The sequence below is a fragment of the Squalius cephalus genome, assembly GCF_949319135.1.
Source record: "Squalius cephalus genome assembly, chromosome: 23".
Taxonomy (NCBI): Eukaryota; Metazoa; Chordata; class Actinopteri; order Cypriniformes; family Leuciscidae; genus Squalius; species Squalius cephalus.
In genome coordinates this window covers 25,651,707-25,674,108 of record NC_137144.1, presented here as the reverse complement: position 1 = coordinate 25,674,108, position 22,402 = coordinate 25,651,707, and the positions used below count along the sequence as shown (strand labels likewise).

Genomic DNA, 22,402 nt, shown 5'->3' with positions numbered 1-22,402 from the left:
GCCTGTATTGGCCAATGATGTGACATTGACATTGATAAATATATATATATATATATATATATATATATATATATATATATATACATACAGTGAGGAAAATAAGTATTTGAACAACCTGCTATTTTGCAAGTTCTCCCACTTGGAAATCATGGAGGGGTCTGAAATTGTCATCGTAGGTGATCACAATGTATGATTTTTTAACTATTTATTTGTATGGAACAGCTGCAAATAAGTATTTGAACACCTGTCTATCAGCTAGAATTCTGACCCTCAAAGACCTGTTAGTCTGCCTTTAAAATGTCCACCTCCACTCCATTTATTATCCTAAATTAGATGCACCTGTTTGAGGTCGTTAGCTGCATAAAGACACCTGTCCACCCCATACAATCAGTAAGAATCCAACTACTAACATGGCCAAGACCAAAGAGCTGTCCAAAGACACTAGAGACAAAATTGTACACCTCCACAAGGCTGGAAAGGGCTACGGGGAAATTGCCAAGCAGCTTGGTGAAAAAAGGTCCACTGTTGGAGCAATCATTAGAAAATGGAAGAAGCTAAACATGACTGTCAATCTCCCTCGGACTGGGGCTCCATGCAAGATCTCACCTCGTGGGGTCTCAATGATCCTAAGAAAGGTGAGAAATCAGCCCAGAACTACACGGGAGGAGCTGGTCAATGACCTGAAAAGAGCTGGGACCACCGTTACACCGTTACTGTTGGTAATACACTAAGACGTCATGGTTTGAAATCATGCATGGCACGGAAGGTTCCCCTGCTTAAACCAGCACATGTCAAGGCCCGTCTTAAGTTTGCCAATGACCATTTGGATGATCCAGAGGAGTCTTGGGAGAAAGTCATGTGGTCAGATGAGACCAAAATTGGTCATAATTCCACTAAACGTGTTTGGAGGAAGAAGAATGATGAGTACCATCCCAAGAACACCATCCCTACTGTGAAGCATGGGGGTGGTAGCATCATGCTTTGGGGGTGTTTTTCTGCACATGGGACAGGGCGACTGCACTGTATTAAGGAGAGGATGACCGGGGCCATGTAATGCGAGATTTTGGGGAACAACCTCCTTCCCTCAGTTAGAGCATTGAAGATGGGTCAAGGCTGGGTCTTCCAACATGACAATGACCCGAAGCACACAGCCAGGATAACCAAGGAGTGGCTCTGTAAGAAGCATATCAAGGTTCTGGCGTGGCCTAGCCAGTCTCCAGACCTAAACCCAATAGAGAATCTTTGGAGGGAGCTCAAACTCCGTGTTTCTCAGCGACAGCCCAGAAACCTGACTGATCTAGAGAAGATCTGTGTGGAGGAGTGGGCCAAAATCCCTCCTGCAGTGTGTGCAAACCTGGTGAAAAACTACAGGAAACGTTTGACCTCTGTAATTGCAAACAAAGGCTACTGTACCAAATATTAACATTGATTTTCTCAGGTGTTCAAATACTTATTTGCAGCTGTATCATACAAATAAATAGTTAAAAAATCATATATTGTGATTTTTGGATTTTTTTTTTAGATTATGTCTCTCACAGTGGACATGCACCTACCATGACAATTTCAGACCCCTCCATGATTTCTAAGTGGGAGAACTTGCAAAATAGCAGGGTGTTCAAATACTTATTTTCCTCACTGTATATATATATAATATACTTCTGTTTCTATCTATCATTGTGCCTAAAAAAGTCAGTGTTTTAAAAATGTATTTTAAAATCAAGTACATACTTGTGTGTAGTATGAGTATATGTTATTTGTTGAATGTTGTGTGTGTGTGTGTGTGTGCAGGAGCTGGCGGACGAGCTGGCGCTGGTGGACGTGGTCGAGGACAAACTCAAGGGGGAGATGATGGACTTACAGCATGGAAGTCTCTTCTTAAAGACACCCAAGATCGTCTCAAGCAAAGGTAGCGCACTTCCTCTGTCACCTCGACTCCTCAGTGTTCCTCACTCATGCAGAGTCGCCACTATGATGCTGGTGGTTGCCAGGGTGTTGCTAAGCAGTTGTTGATATGTTTTGTATTATGTTACGATATGGTTGAGTGGTTTGTTTTAAAAGAGAGTGAACTGTTTTGTTCCTCAGATTACTCTGTGACGGCCAACTCTCGTGTGGTGGTGGTGACGGCGGGCGTGCGACAGCAGGAGGGAGAGAGCAGACTCAATCTGGTGCAGAGGAACGTCAACATCTTCAAACACATCATCCCTCAGATCGTCAGATACAGTCCCAACTGCATCCTCATCGTGGTGTCCAACCCAGGTACACACACACACACACACACACACACACACACACACACACACACACACACACACACACACACACACACTCTCTGTCACATACTCACGCTCTCAATCTCACTATCACACACTCACACTCTCACTATCACACACACACACACACACACACACACACACACACACACACACACACTCTCTCTGTCACATATTCACAATCTCACTATCACACACACACACACACACACACACACACACACACACACACACTCTCTGTCACACACTCACACTCTCACTATCACACACATACTCTCTGTCACATACTCACACTCTCAATCTCACTATCACACACACACTCTCTGTCACACACTCTCACTATCACACACACACTCTCTGTCACATACTCACACTCAGACTATCACTCTCACTATCACACACACTCTGTCACACACTTACACTCTCACTATCACACACACACACTCTCTGTCACATACTCACACTCACACTATCACTCTCACTATCACACACACACACTCTGTCACATACTCACACTCTCACTATCACACACACCCACTCTGTCACACACTTACACTCTCACTATCACACACACACACACACACACACACACACACACACACTCTCTGTCACACACTCACACTCTCACTATCACACACATACTCTCTGTCACATACTCACACTCTCACTCTCACTATCACACACACACTCTCTGTCACACACTTACACTCTCACTCTCACACACACACACTCACACACACACACACACACACACACACTCTCTGTCACACACTTACACTCTCACTCTCACACACACTCTCTGTCACACACACACACACTCTCTGTCACACACTTACACTCTCACTATCACACACACACTCTCTGTCACACACTCACACTCTCACTCTCACACACACTCTCTCTGTCACACACTCACACTCTCACTCTCACACACACACTCTCTGTCACACACTCACACTCTCACTCTCACACACACACTCTCTGTCACACACTTACACTCTCTCTGTCACACACTCTCACTCTCACTCTCACACACACACACTCTCTGTCACACACTTACACTCTCTCTGTCACACACTCTCACTCTCACACACACACACACTCTCTGTCACACACTCTCACTCTCACACACACACACACTCTCTGTCACACACTTACACTCTCTCTGTCACACACTCGCACTCTCACTATCACACACACTCTCTGTCACACACTTACACTCTCTCTGTCACACACTCGCACTCTCACTCTCACTATCACACACACCCACTCTGTCACACACTTACACTCTCTCTCGGTCACACACACTCACTCTCTCGGTCACACACAGTCACACACACTCACTCTCTCAGTCACACACACTCACTCTCTCGGTCACACACACTCACTCTCTCAGTCACACACACACTCTCTCTCTGTCACACACACCACACTTTACTTGCGTTTCTAACAGTGTTTCTGCTGCAGTGGATGTTCTGACGTACGTGACCTGGAAGCTGAGCGGCCTCCCGAAGCACCGCGTCATCGGCAGCGGGACAAACCTGGACTCGGCTCGCTTCCGGTTCCTGATGGCCGAGAGGCTGGGCATCCATCCCAGCAGCTTCAGCGGGTGGATACTGGGAGAACACGGAGACTCCAGCGGTGAGGCGATACAGACCAGTGTGTGTGTGTGTGTGAGAATATATTAGTAAAGATATTTATATTACTATTATATAAAATACATTTATACTGTACAGTATTTGTATAAATATTTGTTTATTTAATTATATAAAATATAAATTAAATTATAATATTAAATTATAAATAAATAATAATGAATAATAAAATATATTAAAAATAATAATCATTATAAAATATAAATAATAAAATATTGAAATAAATATAATTTGCATTAATTATAAAAAATATAAATTATGTAATTAATCATTAATAAAATATATTAGGATTATGTATAATAAAAATATTAAAATAATTATAATTCTTATGCATTATTAGCATAAATACTAATTAATATAATAAATAATAAAATAGTAGTTGTTAAAATAATTATTAATATTTATTATTCAAGATTTAAATAATATGAATAATAATAAATTATACATATGTAATAATATAATTATATTACTTGTAAAATGTTATGTGTTTATAAAATACATTCTATTAATTACCAATAAACATAAAATAAAATAAAACCATAAATATTTGCCATCAAATTCTGAACATGTAATATCACTGAAGAACTCGTGTGTTTGTTTTGCAGTTCCTGTTTGGAGCGGCACTAACGTGGCAGGAGTCAGTCTGCAGAAACTCAATCCTGATATCGGCAAAGACACGGACAGAGAGAACTGGAAAGAAACGCACAAGAAGGTCGTGGACAGGTACGTCAATGAGTTCGTCTCTTAGATATTAGTCCTAATTAATGAGTTAGTATGCGAAAGGAACAATAAACATTAAAAACGTATGCAACACTGTGATCACGTGACATGATTGATTCAGTGTTGTGTCTCGTTATCTCACAAATAAATACACTTTATAATTCAGTTTGGTTAAAGGAGACATATCATGCTTTTAAATCGTTCCTTTTTACATGTAAATCATACATTTGTAGTCTATATAAAGCTGAACTGCAATGCTTGGGTCTGAATTCCTCATTATTATAGCTCCACAGGCCCCTTTTCTGATGTGCGTCTGAGAGCAACTCGTTTTGGTGCGGTCTCTTTAAATACAATTGAGACACTTCATACCCCGCCCCCTCTCCAGGTGACACTCGGTTCAACTCCACCCCGTTCGGCCATTTTTGTTAGCAGAGATACGATTATCTAGCGGCACAGAAACTTTTTATTCACACGTTATTAACAAAATGTCAACAACGGAAGACTTGTCCAGCCAGCCTTACATGTTCGAGCCAGAGTCGGAGCCGGAGCGAGATGAAAATGAAGACGACGAACCTGCAGAACAACGTCTTCATATGGATGTATCGCAATGGTGTGTTACTGTATTTACACATGAAACTTTGGTCTTCCGACCTTTTACCACCGTGTCGATTTATTTTGATTAATATGTGCGAGGGAGAGAGAGCAAGACAGCGTCTAGTTTGGAGACGGAGTCTTGTTTACACTTTCGCCTGGCTCCGAAGAGAGAGAGAGTGCGTGCGCGACCGGGTCTCTCTCTCTCTGCTCGTTCTTTCAGTTAAACATGCGCCCTGTCACAAGCGCGGCAGTTCATCTACACTAGACGGTGTAATGAAGCGTGTGGGTTACTACATCCAACAACCGAACATTTTAACTTACCCTCTCGTAACTTCTGCATCTTTTAGCTTGGACTACAAAATCACAACGAGAAATAAAAATGGCGGATTGGTCGAAGTGTTGGGCTGGAAGTCAATGTCCTTATTTGGCAGTTCCGCTGCAAATACTGTGACGTAATAGTTCACAAAACGTCATAGATAACAGAAAAATCGGAACAGGTTGAAAAATAAGGCCAAAACAGAATATAAAGATATCAACGAAGCACCTGAAGAGAATAATTTCAACTTTTCTGTTCTTCTAAACACTCCAAATATACAACAAAATGCATTTAAGGGCTAAAAAAGTGGATTTAGCATGATATGTCCCCTTTAAATTTAAGACAGAAATGAGTACGCACTGCTCTTTATTGATGTGTTCTCCGCAGTGCCTATGAGGTGATCCGACTGAAAGGTTACACTAACTGGGCCATCGGCTTGAGCGTGGCCGACCTGAGCGAGAGTCTGATGAAGAACCTGAACCGAGTCCATCCTGTCTCCACCATGGTGAAGGTCAGGACAGGGTTACTGAACCCTACATATAACACACACACACACACTAATGTTCAACACTTCAGGGTCTGTTAGAGTTTGAGTTAAAAAGAAAAGAAAACAGAAAAGGAAATAATACTTTTATTCAGAAAGGACACATTCAATTGATCAAGTGACAGTAAAGACACTTTATTTTAAGGTGTCATTGTTACAGTGTAATTATATTTTTAAGTACTGAGTAATATTAAGCAACTACATGTACTTACTATAGGGTTAGGGTAGGGTTAGGGTTTGGTTGAGGGTTAGTTGCATGTAATTATGCACAATTTACTGTTAATACTATGGTAAGTACATGTAACATGTAACAAGGACACTGTAAAATAAAGTGTTACCAGACATGTATAGTTATATTAGACAATATAACATTATTAGACAATTATAATGCTTGTGATAATATGATTGCTTGTAAGTAGCTAGTTATCACACATTAATCCAGTAAATGTTGCTCACTGTGTAAAGACACAACCTCTAAAGTCTTGACCACAGAAAAACCTATTAAAAATTTCCACCATTTTCCCAAAAACAAGTTCATGCTATAGTGGGGCATGTTGTCATACTGACATCAAAGAGATACTTCACCCAAAAATGTTTAATTCTGTCATTAATTACTCTCCCTCATGTCGTTCCAAACCAGTAAGACTTTCGTTCATGAAATCTGAGAGGTTTCTGTCCCTCTATTGACACTTTTACACTACCACTTTGACGCTTCAAAAAGTAGATCGTAAAACTAATCCATATGAATTTAGTGGTTTAGGCCAAATTTTCTGAAGAGACTCGACTCAAAAGTCTTACGGGTTTGGAACGACATGAGGGTGAGTAATTCATGACAGTTCATAACCCTTACACTAGTTCTCCTGCCCATTCAGCCGTGCGGTGGGTACTCACCCTCATGCTGCTTATGTGACCCTGGACCACAAAACCAGTCACATGGGTCAATTCTTTGAAACTGAGGTTGTACCTGAATAAATAAGCTTTCATTGATGTATGGCTTGTTATGATAGGACAATATTTGTCCGAGAAACAACTATTGAAAATCTGGAATCTGAAAATCAAAACATTGAGAAAATCTCCTTTAAAGTTCTCCATTTATGTTGGCGATTGTGCTGCATTCACTCACAAAAATAAATGTTTTATATATTTACGGTAGGAAATGTACAAAATATCTTCATGGAACATGATCTTTACTTAATATCCTAATGATTTTTGGCATAAAAGAAAAATGGATAATTTTGATCCATACAATGTATTGTTGGCTATTGCCACAAATATACCAGTGCGACTTGTGACTGGTTTTGTGGTCCAGGGTTACATATAGTACGCTCGTAATGATGATTGACAGGACTGAATGTTTAGGCTCCTCCCAAACCTACGTTTTTAACCTCATTTAATATCCTACATTAAACCAGTGATGAAACCCATTTCCAGGCCTGAACGCAGATGTGTGTTGCAGGGCATGTACGGGATCGGGGACGAGGTGTTCCTGAGCCTGCCGTGTGTGTTGAACAGCGCTGGAGTGGGCAGTGTGGTCAACATGAGTCTGACCAGCGACGAGGTCTCGCAGCTGAAGAAGAGCGCAGACATGCTGTGGCACATCCAGAAAGACCTGAAAGACCTGTGACGCTCGCTAACTCACGACCGAGAGCTTTTATTCACAGCGTCCGATGTTTGATCACTGCTTCCCGTGTGAGCGGTTCACTAGAGGTGTTGCATAAGATTTTTTTTTAAATATCCTAGTATTAAGTAATGCAAACATGCACTGCCCGGCTAAAAATAAGTCTGTGTTTGGATTTAAATATGCAAATGCTTAAGAGTCTGTGATTGGATCATTATTGCACTGATTATTATGTTTCCAGCATGTTTGGCAATAGTTCCTCTAACTCTAATTGATGGAGTGTGTAGCTTTTCATCTCTTAAACAACCATGTATGAAGACACATTATGGCCTTCTTCTAGGATGACAATGTCCAGATTCCTCAGGCTCAGATTGTGAGATTTTGAGCATGAAGAATCATTTTCACACATGAATCGTCTCCTCTGAGTCCAGATCTTACGTTCACTGAGTCTCTGGGATGTGCTGGAGGAGACTTTACACAGCGGTGGACTCTTGCATTGACAATAACACAAGATCTGGACCAAAAACTGATGCACCTCGTGATGGAAAAATCATCAACTTTAGAAAAACTGATGCCAAACATGCTAGAAACATAATAATCACTGCAATAATGATCCAATCACACACTCTTAAGCATTTGCATATTTAGCGACTTGTTGTTTTTTTGGCCGGACAGTGTATAAATCGTACTATCAAATGATTTATGGGTCTGAATTTACATACTTAAAATAATCAGAAACACATGACTGTGTAGAACAGATCTTGGTGTCTGAAAGCTTATGGTGAAATATAGCAAATATTATACGCTACAAGTCAAAAGTTTGGGTACAATTTACTGGATTGATGTTTAAAAACCTTTTGATTCAAAGGTTTATGCTCAAATGCTTCAAATTAGCTTTGTAAACAAATATAAATTTTGTCAACATTTGATTTGCCTTACTAAATAAAATGCATTGGAGCAGATTGTGAAGGAAAAGCATCAAGCGGTCAGGTTTAAAAACCTCCCATGATGCATTTCGAGATGGTTGATGCATGCCCTGACAGGGTAAGAAGAACTGGAATTCAGACAAAGAAAAAAACTCAAATATGAGAGTTTTCATTTCTCACTTTTGATCACAAAATATGAAAAATAGGCATAAAGAATAAGTAGGTGTGTCCAAACTTTTGATTGACATGGTTGCTCATCCAAATGACTGTTGGTTACAGGAACTACTCAATGTATGCACTAATGTAAGTGCAATATGTAAGGCAAATGCTACAAATATATACACTTTGTGTAATGTTTGCACTTGTATAAGGCTTTAAATGTGATGTCAGCTGGACCATCAAGGATTTAATCCATTTATTAAACAGAATCTTTGTCGGTAAAAATGTATATTAGTCTCACATTTCAAGTATGTACAAATACTTAAACAAGTCAGTCATGTATCGTAACAGCATATCACGCAGGTTGCTGAATTTCCTGGTGAGCACGAAGAGATGAAACAGTCTCCGCTCCACTAGGTGGAGCTCATGTGGAAAACGTCCAAATTAGCCTCACGATGTTGATGATTAAAAAGAGCGAGACAAACCAGTTGGCACGTAAAAAAACATTATTTTTTTAAAAACAGTAACGACTTTATTCAGAACCCAGTGATTTCTTCATTGTTCACTTGTCGTCGTTTCGGGGTGCAGTCGGTGGTCCCCGTCGCCCCCTGGAGGGAGACGCGTGATGCAGCAACAATGACAGCGCCTGACTTGGTTTGGTTATCAGTCCCAGAAAAAACACAAACTTCTTCACAGGTAAAATATCAAAAATCTGATCTGTGGTTCAGAGAGGTCGGCCAGCAAGACGCCGAGCCCGAAGCACATCATGACAAATATAAATAAGAGCCACTCATAGAAAACTAAACCGTTGACCGTTATACCATAGTGTTGCTCTCGCCGACTTTATCCACTAGCTGAAAGAGAAACACACAAACACAATCGTCAAAATGAATCATTTGACAGGATTTCTGTCATGCAAGCGCAAAATACCAAACCAGTGACAAGAGTCGGGTGAACTGTGGTTGACTTACTCCACTGATACCAGGAAGGTTCAGTAAAGATCCCAGAATAGGCACCCGCCTAATAAAGCCAATCGCTACTGGGAAAAAGCCCCTGAAAACAGATGGAGATGCAATTAAAATCAAGTATTCTTAAAATTCACCATAAAACCAGTATTTATTATAAATGATTTATCCATGCACATAATTATTTGACAAATTAATGTGCCCTCACAATCAATCATTCAAAATAACTTCCTCTCACTCGTTTACTGGCGTGAGGGCGGGGCAACCTGTCACTCACATGAGATCGACCAATAGCAAACCACAACCATCCAATCAGTTCCCCATGGACAAAGTCAAGCCCCGCCCTACATTTGTTCTTGTTTGCGAACTACTTACACTACGCCCTCATTTTGTGAAGGAAAAAGTACATACTTTTGAGTGTGTAGCAGAAGAGTATACAAGCTTTAAGACATACAAACACATCATAAAATCGCATAATAAATTAGTGTTTGTAGTTCTGAACCGAATCCTCCTCCAAAGCGCAATGGGTTGTGGGTAATATTAGCCGTTAAGAGTGTGGAGCCACACTTCGCATCCGGGGACTTTTTGGCATGCTCTTTCCAATATACAACGCTTTGTTAAACACTTTTTTTTAATCTCACGTATTATTTAGGCTGGATAATACACACATTGGTCAGATATGCGTTACAACCAGGTGTGCTGCAAATGCAAACGTCCTGAAAAGTGCAGCTAAAGCATTGATCGCCCCCTGGTGGCTGGCTGCAGTATAGCTCATAAAACCCACCCTCTCCATGTAATCAAATGGGACGTGAGCCAAACTAAAAAATTTAATTACACTTAAAATAATATTTTTCCCCTGGATGTTTTTTTTTGTCATTTTAGGTAGTTGCTATAAAATATGCTATAAAAACGTGGCGTAACATCATGATTGACAGCTGTGCTTGCGATCGAGTCCGCAGGAGTGGGAGTATAGACCTTATTCAGAGCAGCGCCATGACAGGTATAAAAACGAGGCTGTGAGGGATAGACTTGACGTGTTTTCATTTGTATCCACTGTAAAAGCAAGATCATTAACCCTTTACGCCTGAATTTATTTACAATTAAATAAAAAAATGTATTATGTGTGTTTCTGGCTCCAAGCTGATGCTAAATTAAGTTGAGATTGTTAATTTGTCTATACCATATAGAATAGATATAAATTTAGGTATGTTGCAAATTAGCGACAACAGGCATTTAGGGTAATTTTTTTTACAAAATGGTAAAATTAATAAAACACATTTTCCCATCTCAGGTATGTTGATTTTATTCATGGCACAAAATTATTAGAACTTATAAACTTTAATTGACAAATTAATGAATCTTGACAACAGCAAGAAACAAAACACTCTCCTACTCCCTAACATTTACAGAAGTTTTATACATTCCATGTTACACTCTGTTTAACTCTTTCCTTGTTTCTCCAGTGCATACATTATATATTCTTATAGTGTTATATCCTAACATGCTATTTTTTGTGAAAAAAAAAAAAAAAAAAAAAATTTTTTTTGGCTGAAACCATCTAAATACAGCATTATTATAATAGCCCAATCCAGCCGTTATGGACGAATGTCGCGAATTTGCTACAAACCGAAATCTACAAAGTACGTAAAAAATATTCGTCACATGAAGTCTATATGAATAACATAGCTATAGAAGCAATCAATAAGCTGGTACATATTTTTATCTTAGCACAACTTAACTCATTTTGGGCAATTTCTCCACATTTGCGCCCTTGATATGCGGATTTTGCAAACCAAAATATTAGCTTCCGTGAACCGGATGTAGTTCCCACTCCGACCGCTCCTACGAGAAACCAGTGCGTGCAAAAGGTTCCTAGGTATGTATCGAATGTGCACAAACAGGCATTGGGGGAAAACACACGCTATCTCGCCTGCAGTCTGAATGGAAGGGGTTTGTTGCAAATTCGCGACAGTAGGCGTTAAGGGGTTAAAAATTTTCCACAACTCATGTTGTCTGTATATTTCTTGGAAAGATATTTTTGCAGTGTTTCGTCAACGACACGATACATGAAATAACAGTACAACCCACCGAAGAGATGTACGTCTATCCCTCACAGCCTCGCTTTCCTTCCCATTAAAAATCAAAGATGGCGCTGCTGTGAATAAGGTCTATGGGCGGGACCTTGATACCAGTGAGTGACTTTGGCTCCGACTTATGTAATCAGTAACAACCTTTCTGGGATGTTTTGGTGACATTTTCTATAGTCAAAACAAGTGGAGACATGTCATCCATATCTTTTTTTGTTTGTTTGTTAAATCTGTTAATCTTGAACCAAACAAGTTACATAGTGTAGCTTTAAATAAATAAAAATAAACCCCTTTATGGTCATGCAAAACCACCCTGTCAGGGTTTGTGAATAAAACAGCAACAACAACAAAACTCACCGGAAAAGAAGGAAAAATCCATAGACCTCCAAAACTACGCCTACAATCGGCCATCCGATGAGCACCACGAAAACACCTCCCAGGAAGAAACCGGTGGCTTTCATTTTATGCCGCTGGAAGAAGAACCTGAAAGTCCGTTCCAGCCCGATAACAAATGAGAGACCTGCAACGAACAAGATCTACAGACACACACAGACACACACACAGACATCCATGTTCAGTTCAAGGAGGGTTTCATTTCATAACACAAATCTGAGCATTCACATCACATTTTACTCCATTCAAACACACAACTTTGTTTCCATGCTAAAGCACACACTCACATTTCCTATGGCCAAGAGTGCTTTATCAAAGAACAGAATCATTCCGAAGAAGAGGAAAAACACGCCGAAACCCGTCAGCCCCATCCCGATCTCTGGCCAAACACAAGAACAGACTTCATTAGTGCTGAATTACAAATCTGTAGAGAGTTACTGCATGCAAATGAGGCATATTTGAGAGGTTGCAGAAATTAACATTAAGTACTTCAAGAATACAAGTAATACTGTTGTACAACTTGCAATTGTATTACACTTTTTCTTTTTTATGCTTTGGAAAAGATTTAATTGACCATTTACCATGGTATTTGCATAGTACACCACAGCACTTGTTCAGAGAATGCCATGGTAATATATCTATCTATCATACATAGACAGACAGATGATAGATAGACATAGATAGATAGATAGATAGATAGATAGATAGATAGATAGATAGATAGATAGATAGATGGATAGACATAGATAATAGATAGATAGATATAGATGATAGATAGACAGACAGATAGATAGATAGATAGATAGATAGATATAGATGATAGATAGATAGACAGATAGATAGATAGACAGATAGATAGACAGACAGATGATATATAGACAGACATAGATGATAGATAGATAGATAGATAGATAGATAGATAGATAGATAGATAGACGATAGATAGATAGATAGACGATAGATAGATAGATAGACGATAGATAGATAGACAGATGATAGACAGACATAGATAGATAGATAGACAGACAGACATAGATGATAGATAGATAGATATAGATGATAGATAGATAGATAGATAGACAGACAGACATAGATGATAGATAGATAGATAGATAGACAGACATAGGATAGATAGACAGACATAGATGATAGATAGATAGACAGACATAGGATAGATAGACAGACAGATGATAGATAGACAGACAGACAGACAGACAGACAGACAGACAGACGATATATAGACAGACATAGATGATAGATAGATAGATAGATAGATAGATAGACAGACATAGATGATAGATAGATAGACAGACATAGATGATAGATAGATAGACAGACAGACAGATGATATATAGACAGACATAGATGATAGATAGATAGACAGATGATAGATAGATAGACAGATGATAGATAGATAGATAGATAGATAGATAGATAGATAGATGTAATACCATAGAACAGCAACAGTATAATATGGTATATAAATCTAATGATTACCATATTTACATACTATAGTACATTACACTAGCCTTCGGGCTTATTTGGGTACATTTGCATGCATGAATGTTTATTAATGTACACTTTCCCTTTTTTAAATAAATCAATAAAACCATAATGGCAGTGCTATTACCATGGCATCGCCGAACTTCATTAATTTTTAAGAGTTTGACTATATTTGATTGTACTGTTAGAGGCCAGGCCGTCTATCCTCATTCATTCCCTTTCATCTCTTTAAGAACATTTCCAGCTTTAAAGCCGCATTTTCACTATTTCTATCACGATTAACATAACGCAAACATACAGTAAATTTGACTTACTCTGTGAATCCGATAATGAAATCATGTTTGTGTTGTGTATCAGCTGCTTTACTGACTGAAGAGTAAAACTGTTCTGTGTGTGATCGCCACGACACCGGAAACACGTAGAGATACTTTAAAAGCCTGAAATGACGCAGAGACGCGCTGCAAATTTTTTTTACATAGTTTATAGTATTATCATTATTATTTACTTTATTTTATTTAAAAGCTATTTTATTACTACCTCTCGCGATTATGCAACTCCAACGTAAATACTGGCAAAGTTTGTTCGTTTGAATAAACCTACTCGCTTCCGTTTGTGATGCTGGGAAATGTAGTTTTCATTCGTACCCGGATGCATTCTGAATTAGAGACAAAAAACTACAAATCCCACAAGAGGAGGTGGGAAGCAGGAACGCATGTCTGTCGCTAGTCGGGAGACGTGTTCATTGAAGTGCAGGAACATTTACAAATGTATTATGCACAATGCCAGCATCCGGATTAGTGTAAAGCTGAAATATCTGCTGAAATAAGTGTTTAATTTTAGCCTTTAACAATGAATACGCTGTTTGCGACCAGTTTGGTGTTTGTTGGTTGCTGCAGCAATGTTGTGTTTTTGGAACTTTTGGTTAGGTGAGTTGCATTTCTCTCATTTATGATCATTCAGTGTCAGTCATTTCTGATATGCAGCTCACTTCTTTAAATCTCATATTTTACAGGGATTTCCCAGGATGTGGAAATATTGTCACATTTGCCCAGTTTGCCTTCATCGCACTGGAGGGGTTCATCTTTGAGACAAACTTTGGACGCAAAAAGCCACACATACCCCTCAGGTTAATAATTTATACATGTTGCATGTACAAACGTGCATTTTAATTCTAATCATTTGCTTTTGGCTTCTCAGACTAGATAAGTAGACAGTGAAAATCCATTGACCATTATAGGTGAATGTCGAATGATTTGCCTGATTCCCATTCCATTATGTTATATGTGCAATTGTGCATTCATTCATTCATTCATTCATTTTTACAAAAAAATGCATTTTTACTGAAACAACCAGTTTTGCTTGTTGAACGAGGTGGTAAAAGGCAGTTTACCATTATTAATTATTATATTATTATAGGTGAAAGGTGAACGCCTTGCTTTGTCACTGATACAGGCGGTTTGCAAGTCAAAGCTCAGTTCAGAGAGCTTTGACAGATCAGTGCTGTGAACATTATGTATATGTATATGTGTGTAAATATATATATATATATATATATATATATATATATATATATATATATATATATATGTTAGGGCTGTCAAACGATTAATCGCGATTAATCGCATCCAAAATAAAAGTTTGTTTTTACATAATACATGTGTGTGTAACGGTGTATAATTATTTTCTACATATAAATACACACACATGCATGTATATATTTAAGAAATATTTGCATGTATATACTGTGTATATATATTTATATTATATATAATTTATATTATATATAAATATTTTATATATAAATAACACATTTTCTTAAATATATACATGCATGTGTGTGTATTTATATATAGAAAATAATTATACTCCGTACACAGACATAAAAACAAACTTTTATTTTGGATGCGATTAATCACGATTAATCGTTTGACAGCCCTAATATATATATATTCAGTGTGCATGCTTTTTCATGGTGTACATATTTGGGTAACACTTTATTTTAAGGTGACATGAGTTACTACATGTACTTACTATAGTAGTAACAGTAAATGATGCATAATTACAAGGAACTAACCCTAAACCCAACCCTAACCCTAACCGCAACTCTATAGTAAGTACATGTAGTTAATTAATATTACTTATTTGAGTAAGTACAATGTAACTACGTCACCTTAAAATAAAGTGTAACTCATATTTGCATCGAATATCAGATATGAAAACTGGATACCACTTGCTGAATGTGGTGTTGTGACAACAATATAGCATACTGCATGTTTCATATACTTGAAAGCTAATGTACTGTACTGCATAGTGTACGTTAAACCAGGGGTTTTCAATATTTTAGATGCCATTGGCCCCCAAATATGATTATGTGAGAGAGCCCATCTTAAAATATCTTTTATAAACACCCAGTTTATACACAAAAAAAATATTTAATAATAATTGACAGATTTTTATTATTTATTTTTATATTTATTGATTTATATTTTTATATATTTTTTATATCTAATGTATTTATTTTATTTTTATTATTTATTTTATTCTCATTTAGTTATTTATTTATTAAAAAAAACAAAAAAAAATACTGGACTTTTCCACGTGCCTCCTGTCACTCCCTGGACTCCAGTTTGAAAACTCCGGCGTTATACTCGTATTGCATTCCAAACATAGTCGTGCAGTTTCGAACCTCAGCAAGACGACTTATGTTACAGTCTTTGTGCTAAATCTAGAATCACAGACACAGATAAGACACATCTCTTACATTCAGTGGTTCTTAACTGGTTTTGCTTCAGGACAGATTTTGTACTTCAGGTGGGCATCTGTAAAATAAATAAAAATTACCTTAGTTAAGCATTGCAATTTATACGTTTAATTAATGTTTTATTTTTTTCTGTATGAGGGCATGTCATGCAAATCTGTTCATGTTGGAATCTGCATAATTTTGCCAAGTAACATGAATTTGCAGCAAAATATTGTATGGATGCTCATATGGTTAGATGCATTTACATTCAGCATTGATTTTCCCTCTTGTCCATCAGAAGCCACAGCTTAACGTCGCTGTCTTTCATGACTTTCAATGTCCCTCTTCTTTTGCAGTAACTACGTGATCATGGTGACTATGTTCTTTACCGTCAGCGTTATCAATAACTACGCCCTGAACTTTAACATCGCCATGCCACTGCATATGATCTTCAGATCAGTGAGTGTCATTCGTTTCATTCATTCATTGCTTTGGACTGTGCCTTATAGATCTTTCTAACCTCTCGTTTTGTTCACAGGGATCTTTAATAGCAAACATGATTCTCGGTATTGTCATCTTGAAGAAAAGGTATGCTGAAGATCATGCACAAAATCATTACTGAAAGAGGACCTATTATGTCTTTTTATATGTTCAGCTTTCTTTAATGTGTAATGTTCAAAGTTACAAAGTCCCTCCAGCGGGAGTTCTTCTCTATATCAGTGTCAGTGTTTCTGAACTCATTGTAGTCTTGAGTTTCTTCCGGGAACAAACACGTCACAATATTCCTCATTATAATAATTAATACGCAGAATAAAGGGGCGGGGCCTGGTTGAGTTAGTTAGGAGTGTGTTGAAACTGAAGGTTATGGTAAGGGGCGGGACATTTCCCAAACACTGACCAATCACAACACACTGATCCAGCTGACCAATCAGAGCACAGTGTGCTTTCAGAAGGAGGGGCTTCATAGAGACAGGAACTAAACAGAGCGTTACTGACAGACTGGGAAGAGAGGAGCCGCAACAATGGAGAATATTTGGAAAATTAAATCTAAATCAAGACTTTGTGAAAGTGCATAATAGGTCCTCTTGAACTTTTAGTTTATTGTTCAGTCACATTATTACTTTACAGATATTCGATGAGTAAATATCTGTCCATCGCGCTGGTGTCTCTGGGCATTTTCATATGCACTATTATGTCGGCCAAACAAGTGGTGAGTTGTAAAATACTGTGTTTGTACTTGTTTCATATTATAAAAGGCACAACATACTTGCATTTCAATGTTTTATTTCACATTTTATCTGCACCTAATACATCAGGTTTGATCCTTATGTAGAGTGTTGAGAAAGGGGCCACAGAGGAAGATGGTGTTTATGCCTTCATGCATTGGCTTCTGGGTAATATCCTCACTGCACATTCAATGTTTTGGCATTACTAAAAATAAGCATTTAAAATGGTTGTATCCACATTATTAGTAGAATGTTGAATGTTTCATACGGTAAGATTTGCACAGGACCGTTCAGTTTGGGTCAGCATTTATATACAGTACAGGTCAGAAGTTTGGACACATTACTATTTTTAATGTTTTTGAAAGAAGTTTCTTCTGCTCATCAAGCCTGCATTTATTTGATCAAAAATACAGAAAAAAATGTAATATTGTGATATATTATTACAATTTAAAATAATTGGTTTTCAATTTATTATACTTAAAATGATCATTTATTTCTGTGATGCAAAGCTGAATTTTCAGGATCATTACTCCAGTCTATCACATGATCCTTCAGAAATCACTCTAATATGAGGATTCATTATCAAAGTTGGAAACAGTTCTGCTGCTTAATATTGTTTCATAACCTGTGATACTTTTTTAGGATACTTTGATGAATAAAAAGTTTAAAAAAAATAAATAAAAAAAAAGAAGCAAATGTTTTAAAAATAAAAATCTTTTGTAACAACAATATACACTACTGGTCAGTAATTTGGGGTCAGTCATTTTTTTTCTTTCTTTTTTTGAAATAAATCAATACTTTTATTCAGCAAGGATGTGTTAAATTGATAAAAAGTGATAGTGAAGATTTATATTATTAGAGAATATTTTTTTATTTTGAATAAATGCAGTTCTTTTTAACCTTTTATTCATCAAATATATTAGGCAGCAGAACTGTTTCCAACACTCATAATAACTCAGAATATTAGAGTGATTTCTGAAGGATCATGTGATAGACTGGATGTCACATGTGACACTGAAGACTGGAGTAATGATGCTGAAAATTCAGCTTTGCATCACAAGAATAAATTATTTTTTAAAGTATATTCAAATATAAAACTATTATTTTAAGTTGTAATAATATTTCACAATATTACTGGTTTTTTTCTGTATTTTTAAACGCAGCCTTGATAAGCATTAGAGACTTCTTTCAAAAATATTACAAAACGTAATGTTTCCAAACTTTTGGCCTGTACTGTATATATATATATATATATATATATATATAATATGAGAGAGAGAGAGAAAATTACACTTTTATACTGTTAGGATGCATTAAAATGATCAAAAGTGACAGTAAAGACATTTATAATGTTACAAAAGATGTCTATTTAATATAAATGCTGTTCTTTTGAACTTTCTATTCAGCAAAGAATCCTGAAAAATAAAATGTATCACGGTTTCCACAAAAATATGAAGCAACACAACTGTTTTCAACATTGATAATAATCAGAAATGTTTCTCGAGCAGCAAATCAGCATATTAGAGTGATTTCTGAAGGATCATGTGACACTGAAGACTGGAGTAATGATGCTGAAAATTCAGCTTTACAATCATTACAATATCTTACCCATCGTGTATATACTGCATACTGCTAAAATAGTATCAGGAGTGTGTTAGTATGCTATTCTGAACCCTAAAACAGTTATAGAGTAAATGTGAGAAGTGAAATCCTTCTGAACTTTATTTTTTATTTTAGATTACCCATAACCAGTCACGTAAGCAAGATATTCCATTAAATTAGTGTTGTTGTGTTTCAGGTATCGCCATGCTGACGTTCGCCTTGCTGATGTCTGCAAGAATGGGGATTTTCCAGGAAACTCTGTACAAGAAGTATGGAAAACACTCGAAGGAGGCTCTGTTCTACAATGTGAGTCCCTGACTGAACATATGATGCTGTCATATATGAGTTTGTGGGATAAAGTCTAATTTCTCGGCCTTTATTTCAGCACTGTCTGCCGTTACCAGGGTTCCTCCTGCTGTCAACGGACATCTACAAACACGCCGTGCTCTTCAGCCAGAGCTGTGAGTCTCATTCAACAGGGAGTCATTTAGGCCCTGTTTACTCCTGGTATTAAGAAGCGCTCTGGTCGATCGGATCACATGTAGACGACACTAAATACAAGTGTAAACAGGGTCTAAAACGCTTTGAGCTTGTCCACTTTCGACACTTCCAGAGGTGTTGAAAACACATTCGACCGGATTGCTTTCGTAGTGTAAACACTCATGTGTTCAAACAGACCGTCTTCTCTCCGTCTACTGATCTAATGAGTAACATTTTTTAGGTTTAGTTTGAAGATAAATTTACTAGAAAAACAAGTTTGTTGAGACAAACTTTAAGTTGGCTTGAGAAAGCCGAACCAGAAAGTTTGAAGAAGTTTAAAGTAGTTTGAAGCTAAAATGGGAATGTCCATTAAGAGCGTCCAAACGCATCTTAATACCAGGTGTAAAGTAACATGGCCTTAGTAAATTAGTCCTCATCTCTATATACTACCGTTCAAGAAGTTAGGGTTGGTGTGTTTAAAAAAAATAAAAAAATTTTAAAGAAGTTTCTTCTGCTCACCAAGGCTGCATTTATTTGATCAAAAATACAGTAAAAAAAAAAAAAAAACTCTAAAATAATTGTTTTCTATTTGAATACAGTACCAGTCAAAAGTTTGGAAACATTACTATTTTTAATGTTTTTGAAAGAAGTCTCTTATGCTCATCAAGCCTGCAGTTAAAAAAAAAAAAAAAAAAAAAACCCAGTAATATTATGAAATATTATTACAATTTAAAATAATGGTTCTCTTTTTTAATATACTTTAAAATGTAATTTATTCCTGTGATCAAAGCTGAATTTTCAGCATCATTAGTCTTCAGTGTCACATGATCCTTTAGATTTTTTTATTGTCATCAATGTTGAAAACAGTTTTTGCTGCTTAATATTTGTATGGAAACTGTGATACAAATTTTTTTTTTCAGTATTCTTTGGTGAATAGAAAGTTCAAAAGAACAGCATTTATTTAAAATAGAAATCGTTTACTTTACATTACTGTCACTTTTGATAAATTAAATGCATCCTTACCGAATAAAACTGTTTATTTCTGTGAATATAAGCCTTTGGAAATGACAAACCGATGACTTTCTCTCAAAGCTCCAGTGGAAGTCCCTGTGATTGGTCAGTCTATGCCAGTCATGTGGTTTTACCTGCTGATGAACGTCATCACCCAGTATCCTTTCATATTTGTCAAATTAACATGTTGTTTATGGGCTTTATTGGACAGGACTGTAGAATCATAATTGCATGAATGCGTATATCGTCCTTATCCAGGTTTCTCAGATATGTGTGTATCCGCGGCGTCTTCATCCTGACCACAGAGTGTGCCTCGCTCACGGTCACTCTGGTGGTGACACTGCGCAAGTTTCTGAGCCTCATTATTTCCATCCTGTACTTCAGTAATCCCTTCACAGCCTGGCATTGGGTGGGAACGGCCGTGGTGTTCCTGGGAACGCTGCTCTACACAGAAGTGTGGTCCAGCATTCGTGTGGCAATGAAAGGAGAGAAAGCCCAGAAGAAGGCAGAGTAAACTGTACAGGAGTTGCAATACCTCTTTAGTTCTGTGCGAGTGTGTTTTGTTGTCACTTTTCATTGATTTACTGTGAATGGATGAGAGCTACAAGTGTGTTTGGGCCAATTTTATGAGCTGTTTTTGAGCCAGATGTGTGTGTAGGTCTGTTAGAGCATTCGTCTGTAAGCTTGCACAATCCTTGACCTGTTTCAGATTGTTTTTTGCAGAAATAGACACTCCTTTTGTTCCTGCCACCATATTTACTTCACATAGATCTACTTCATTCAGGACTTGCAGCGAACCCAGTATGTATTAATTTCCACAACAATTATTTATTTATTTTACGATTTTTAATCACACCCGGTTTCGGTAAGTCAGCGGGATGTGTCGGCCCTCTTACATGTGTAAAATAATAAAGTAAATATGACAACAAAATTTAATGCAATACATTTTTGTAATCATTTTAAGCTGTAGTCATTATATCAGTTTTGACATTAGCGCTTCGTTAGGGTTAGCTAAAGCAATACTGTAGAAAACAAGACTGCCAAAACTGTATGAGTGTTGTTCATGAGGCTACAATTTGTAATGTTGCATGGTTTTATGTAAAAAAAACTTTGTTTTCTATCAGCTAACACAGAGACCTCATAAACTAAAGGAAATCTTTGTCTTCTTTATTGGCTTTAAAAGCGTTGTACCTCCATGTGTCTGAGGGATCAATACCTAGGCTTTTTATTGAATGTTGATCTCATGAACCCACAGTATTCTTTACAAAAAATCAGCATTATTCCACCAAAATACAACAATTAATGGAGTTATTATTAATATTGTAACATTAAAATAATGAGGGATTGCGCTAAAAAGTTTTCAAGTGTATGATTTACATTTTTAGTACACAGAAACAGTTTGTTTTTACCATTTTGAATAATAATGAATAATAATAATCACATCATGTATTATTTACATATATTAGCCACGCCCCCAATTGCATGAGAGACTACATTTAATATATTTTTCTTGTTCCCATTTGCTCACATAGCAAAATAAAAACTCCACTGTAGTGTTTTCCACAACTTTCAAAAGGGGAAAAAATAGAGAGA

At 37.2% G+C, this 22,402-nt stretch overlaps 3 protein-coding genes across 6 annotated transcripts in view; 2 read left to right on the top strand and 1 right to left on the bottom strand.

The window, feature by feature from the left end:
• ldhbb (lactate dehydrogenase Bb) overlaps positions 1 to 8,778 on the top strand; it is a 12,347-nt gene extending 3,569 nt beyond the window's left edge. For all 4 annotated transcript variants that reach the window (XM_079858888.1, XM_079858890.1, XM_079858889.1 and 1 more), the window contains exons 3-8: positions 1,789 to 1,906; positions 2,083 to 2,256; positions 3,738 to 3,911; positions 4,531 to 4,648; positions 5,943 to 6,066; positions 7,556 to 8,778. In XM_079858888.1, the coding sequence (XP_079715014.1) occupies positions 1,789 to 1,906; positions 2,083 to 2,256; positions 3,738 to 3,911; positions 4,531 to 4,648; positions 5,943 to 6,066; positions 7,556 to 7,723 (876 nt within the window). In that variant the 3' untranslated portion in view covers positions 7,724 to 8,778. The remainder of the gene's footprint in view (positions 1 to 1,788; positions 1,907 to 2,082; positions 2,257 to 3,737; positions 3,912 to 4,530; positions 4,649 to 5,942; positions 6,067 to 7,555) is intronic.
• A 699-nt stretch (positions 8,779 to 9,477) lies between these two features.
• golt1bb (golgi transport 1Bb) lies at positions 9,478 to 14,370 on the bottom strand. The gene is made up of 6 exons (XM_079858892.1): positions 14,288 to 14,370; positions 14,065 to 14,208; positions 12,535 to 12,626; positions 12,212 to 12,390; positions 9,774 to 9,855; positions 9,478 to 9,656 (listed from the first exon to the last, which is right to left on the bottom strand). Exons 2-6 carry the CDS (start codon positions 14,087 to 14,089, stop codon positions 9,618 to 9,620), a joined length of 417 nt encoding a protein of 138 aa, XP_079715018.1. The 5' UTR covers positions 14,090 to 14,208; positions 14,288 to 14,370; the 3' UTR covers positions 9,478 to 9,617.
• A 63-nt stretch (positions 14,371 to 14,433) lies between these two features.
• Positions 14,434 to 22,160, top strand: slc35b4 (solute carrier family 35 member B4). Its single transcript, XM_079858678.1, has 10 exons — positions 14,434 to 14,676; positions 14,763 to 14,876; positions 16,847 to 16,949; positions 17,029 to 17,078; positions 17,619 to 17,700; positions 17,824 to 17,884; positions 19,515 to 19,624; positions 19,704 to 19,779; positions 20,891 to 20,966; positions 21,077 to 22,160. Exons 1-10 carry the CDS (start codon positions 14,600 to 14,602, stop codon positions 21,321 to 21,323), a joined length of 996 nt encoding a protein of 331 aa, XP_079714804.1. The 5' UTR covers positions 14,434 to 14,599; the 3' UTR covers positions 21,324 to 22,160.
• Positions 22,161 to 22,402: the final 242 nt, after the last annotated feature.

Excerpts from the sequence above, each read along its gene's own strand:
- golt1bb (XM_079858892.1), bottom strand. The coding sequence starts at position 14,089 with ATGATTTCATTATCGGATTCACAGA. Across the intron at positions 12,627-14,064 it reads TTCATTATCGGATTCACAGA|AGATCGGGATGGGGCTGACG; the intron begins GTAAGTCAAATT and ends GTGTTTGGCCAG. Across the intron at positions 12,391-12,534 it reads CACTCTTGGCCATAGGAAAT|ATCTTGTTCGTTGCAGGTCT; the intron begins GTGAGTGTGTGC and ends GTGTGTCTGTAG.
- slc35b4 (XM_079858678.1), top strand. The coding sequence starts at position 14,600 with ATGAATACGCTGTTTGCGACCAGTTTGGTGTTTGTTGGTTGCTGCAGC. Across the intron at positions 16,950-17,028 it reads TGCATATGATCTTCAGATCA|GGATCTTTAATAGCAAACAT; the intron begins GTGAGTGTCATT and ends TTTTGTTCACAG. Across the intron at positions 17,701-17,823 it reads TTATGTCGGCCAAACAAGTG|AGTGTTGAGAAAGGGGCCAC; the intron begins GTGAGTTGTAAA and ends ATCCTTATGTAG.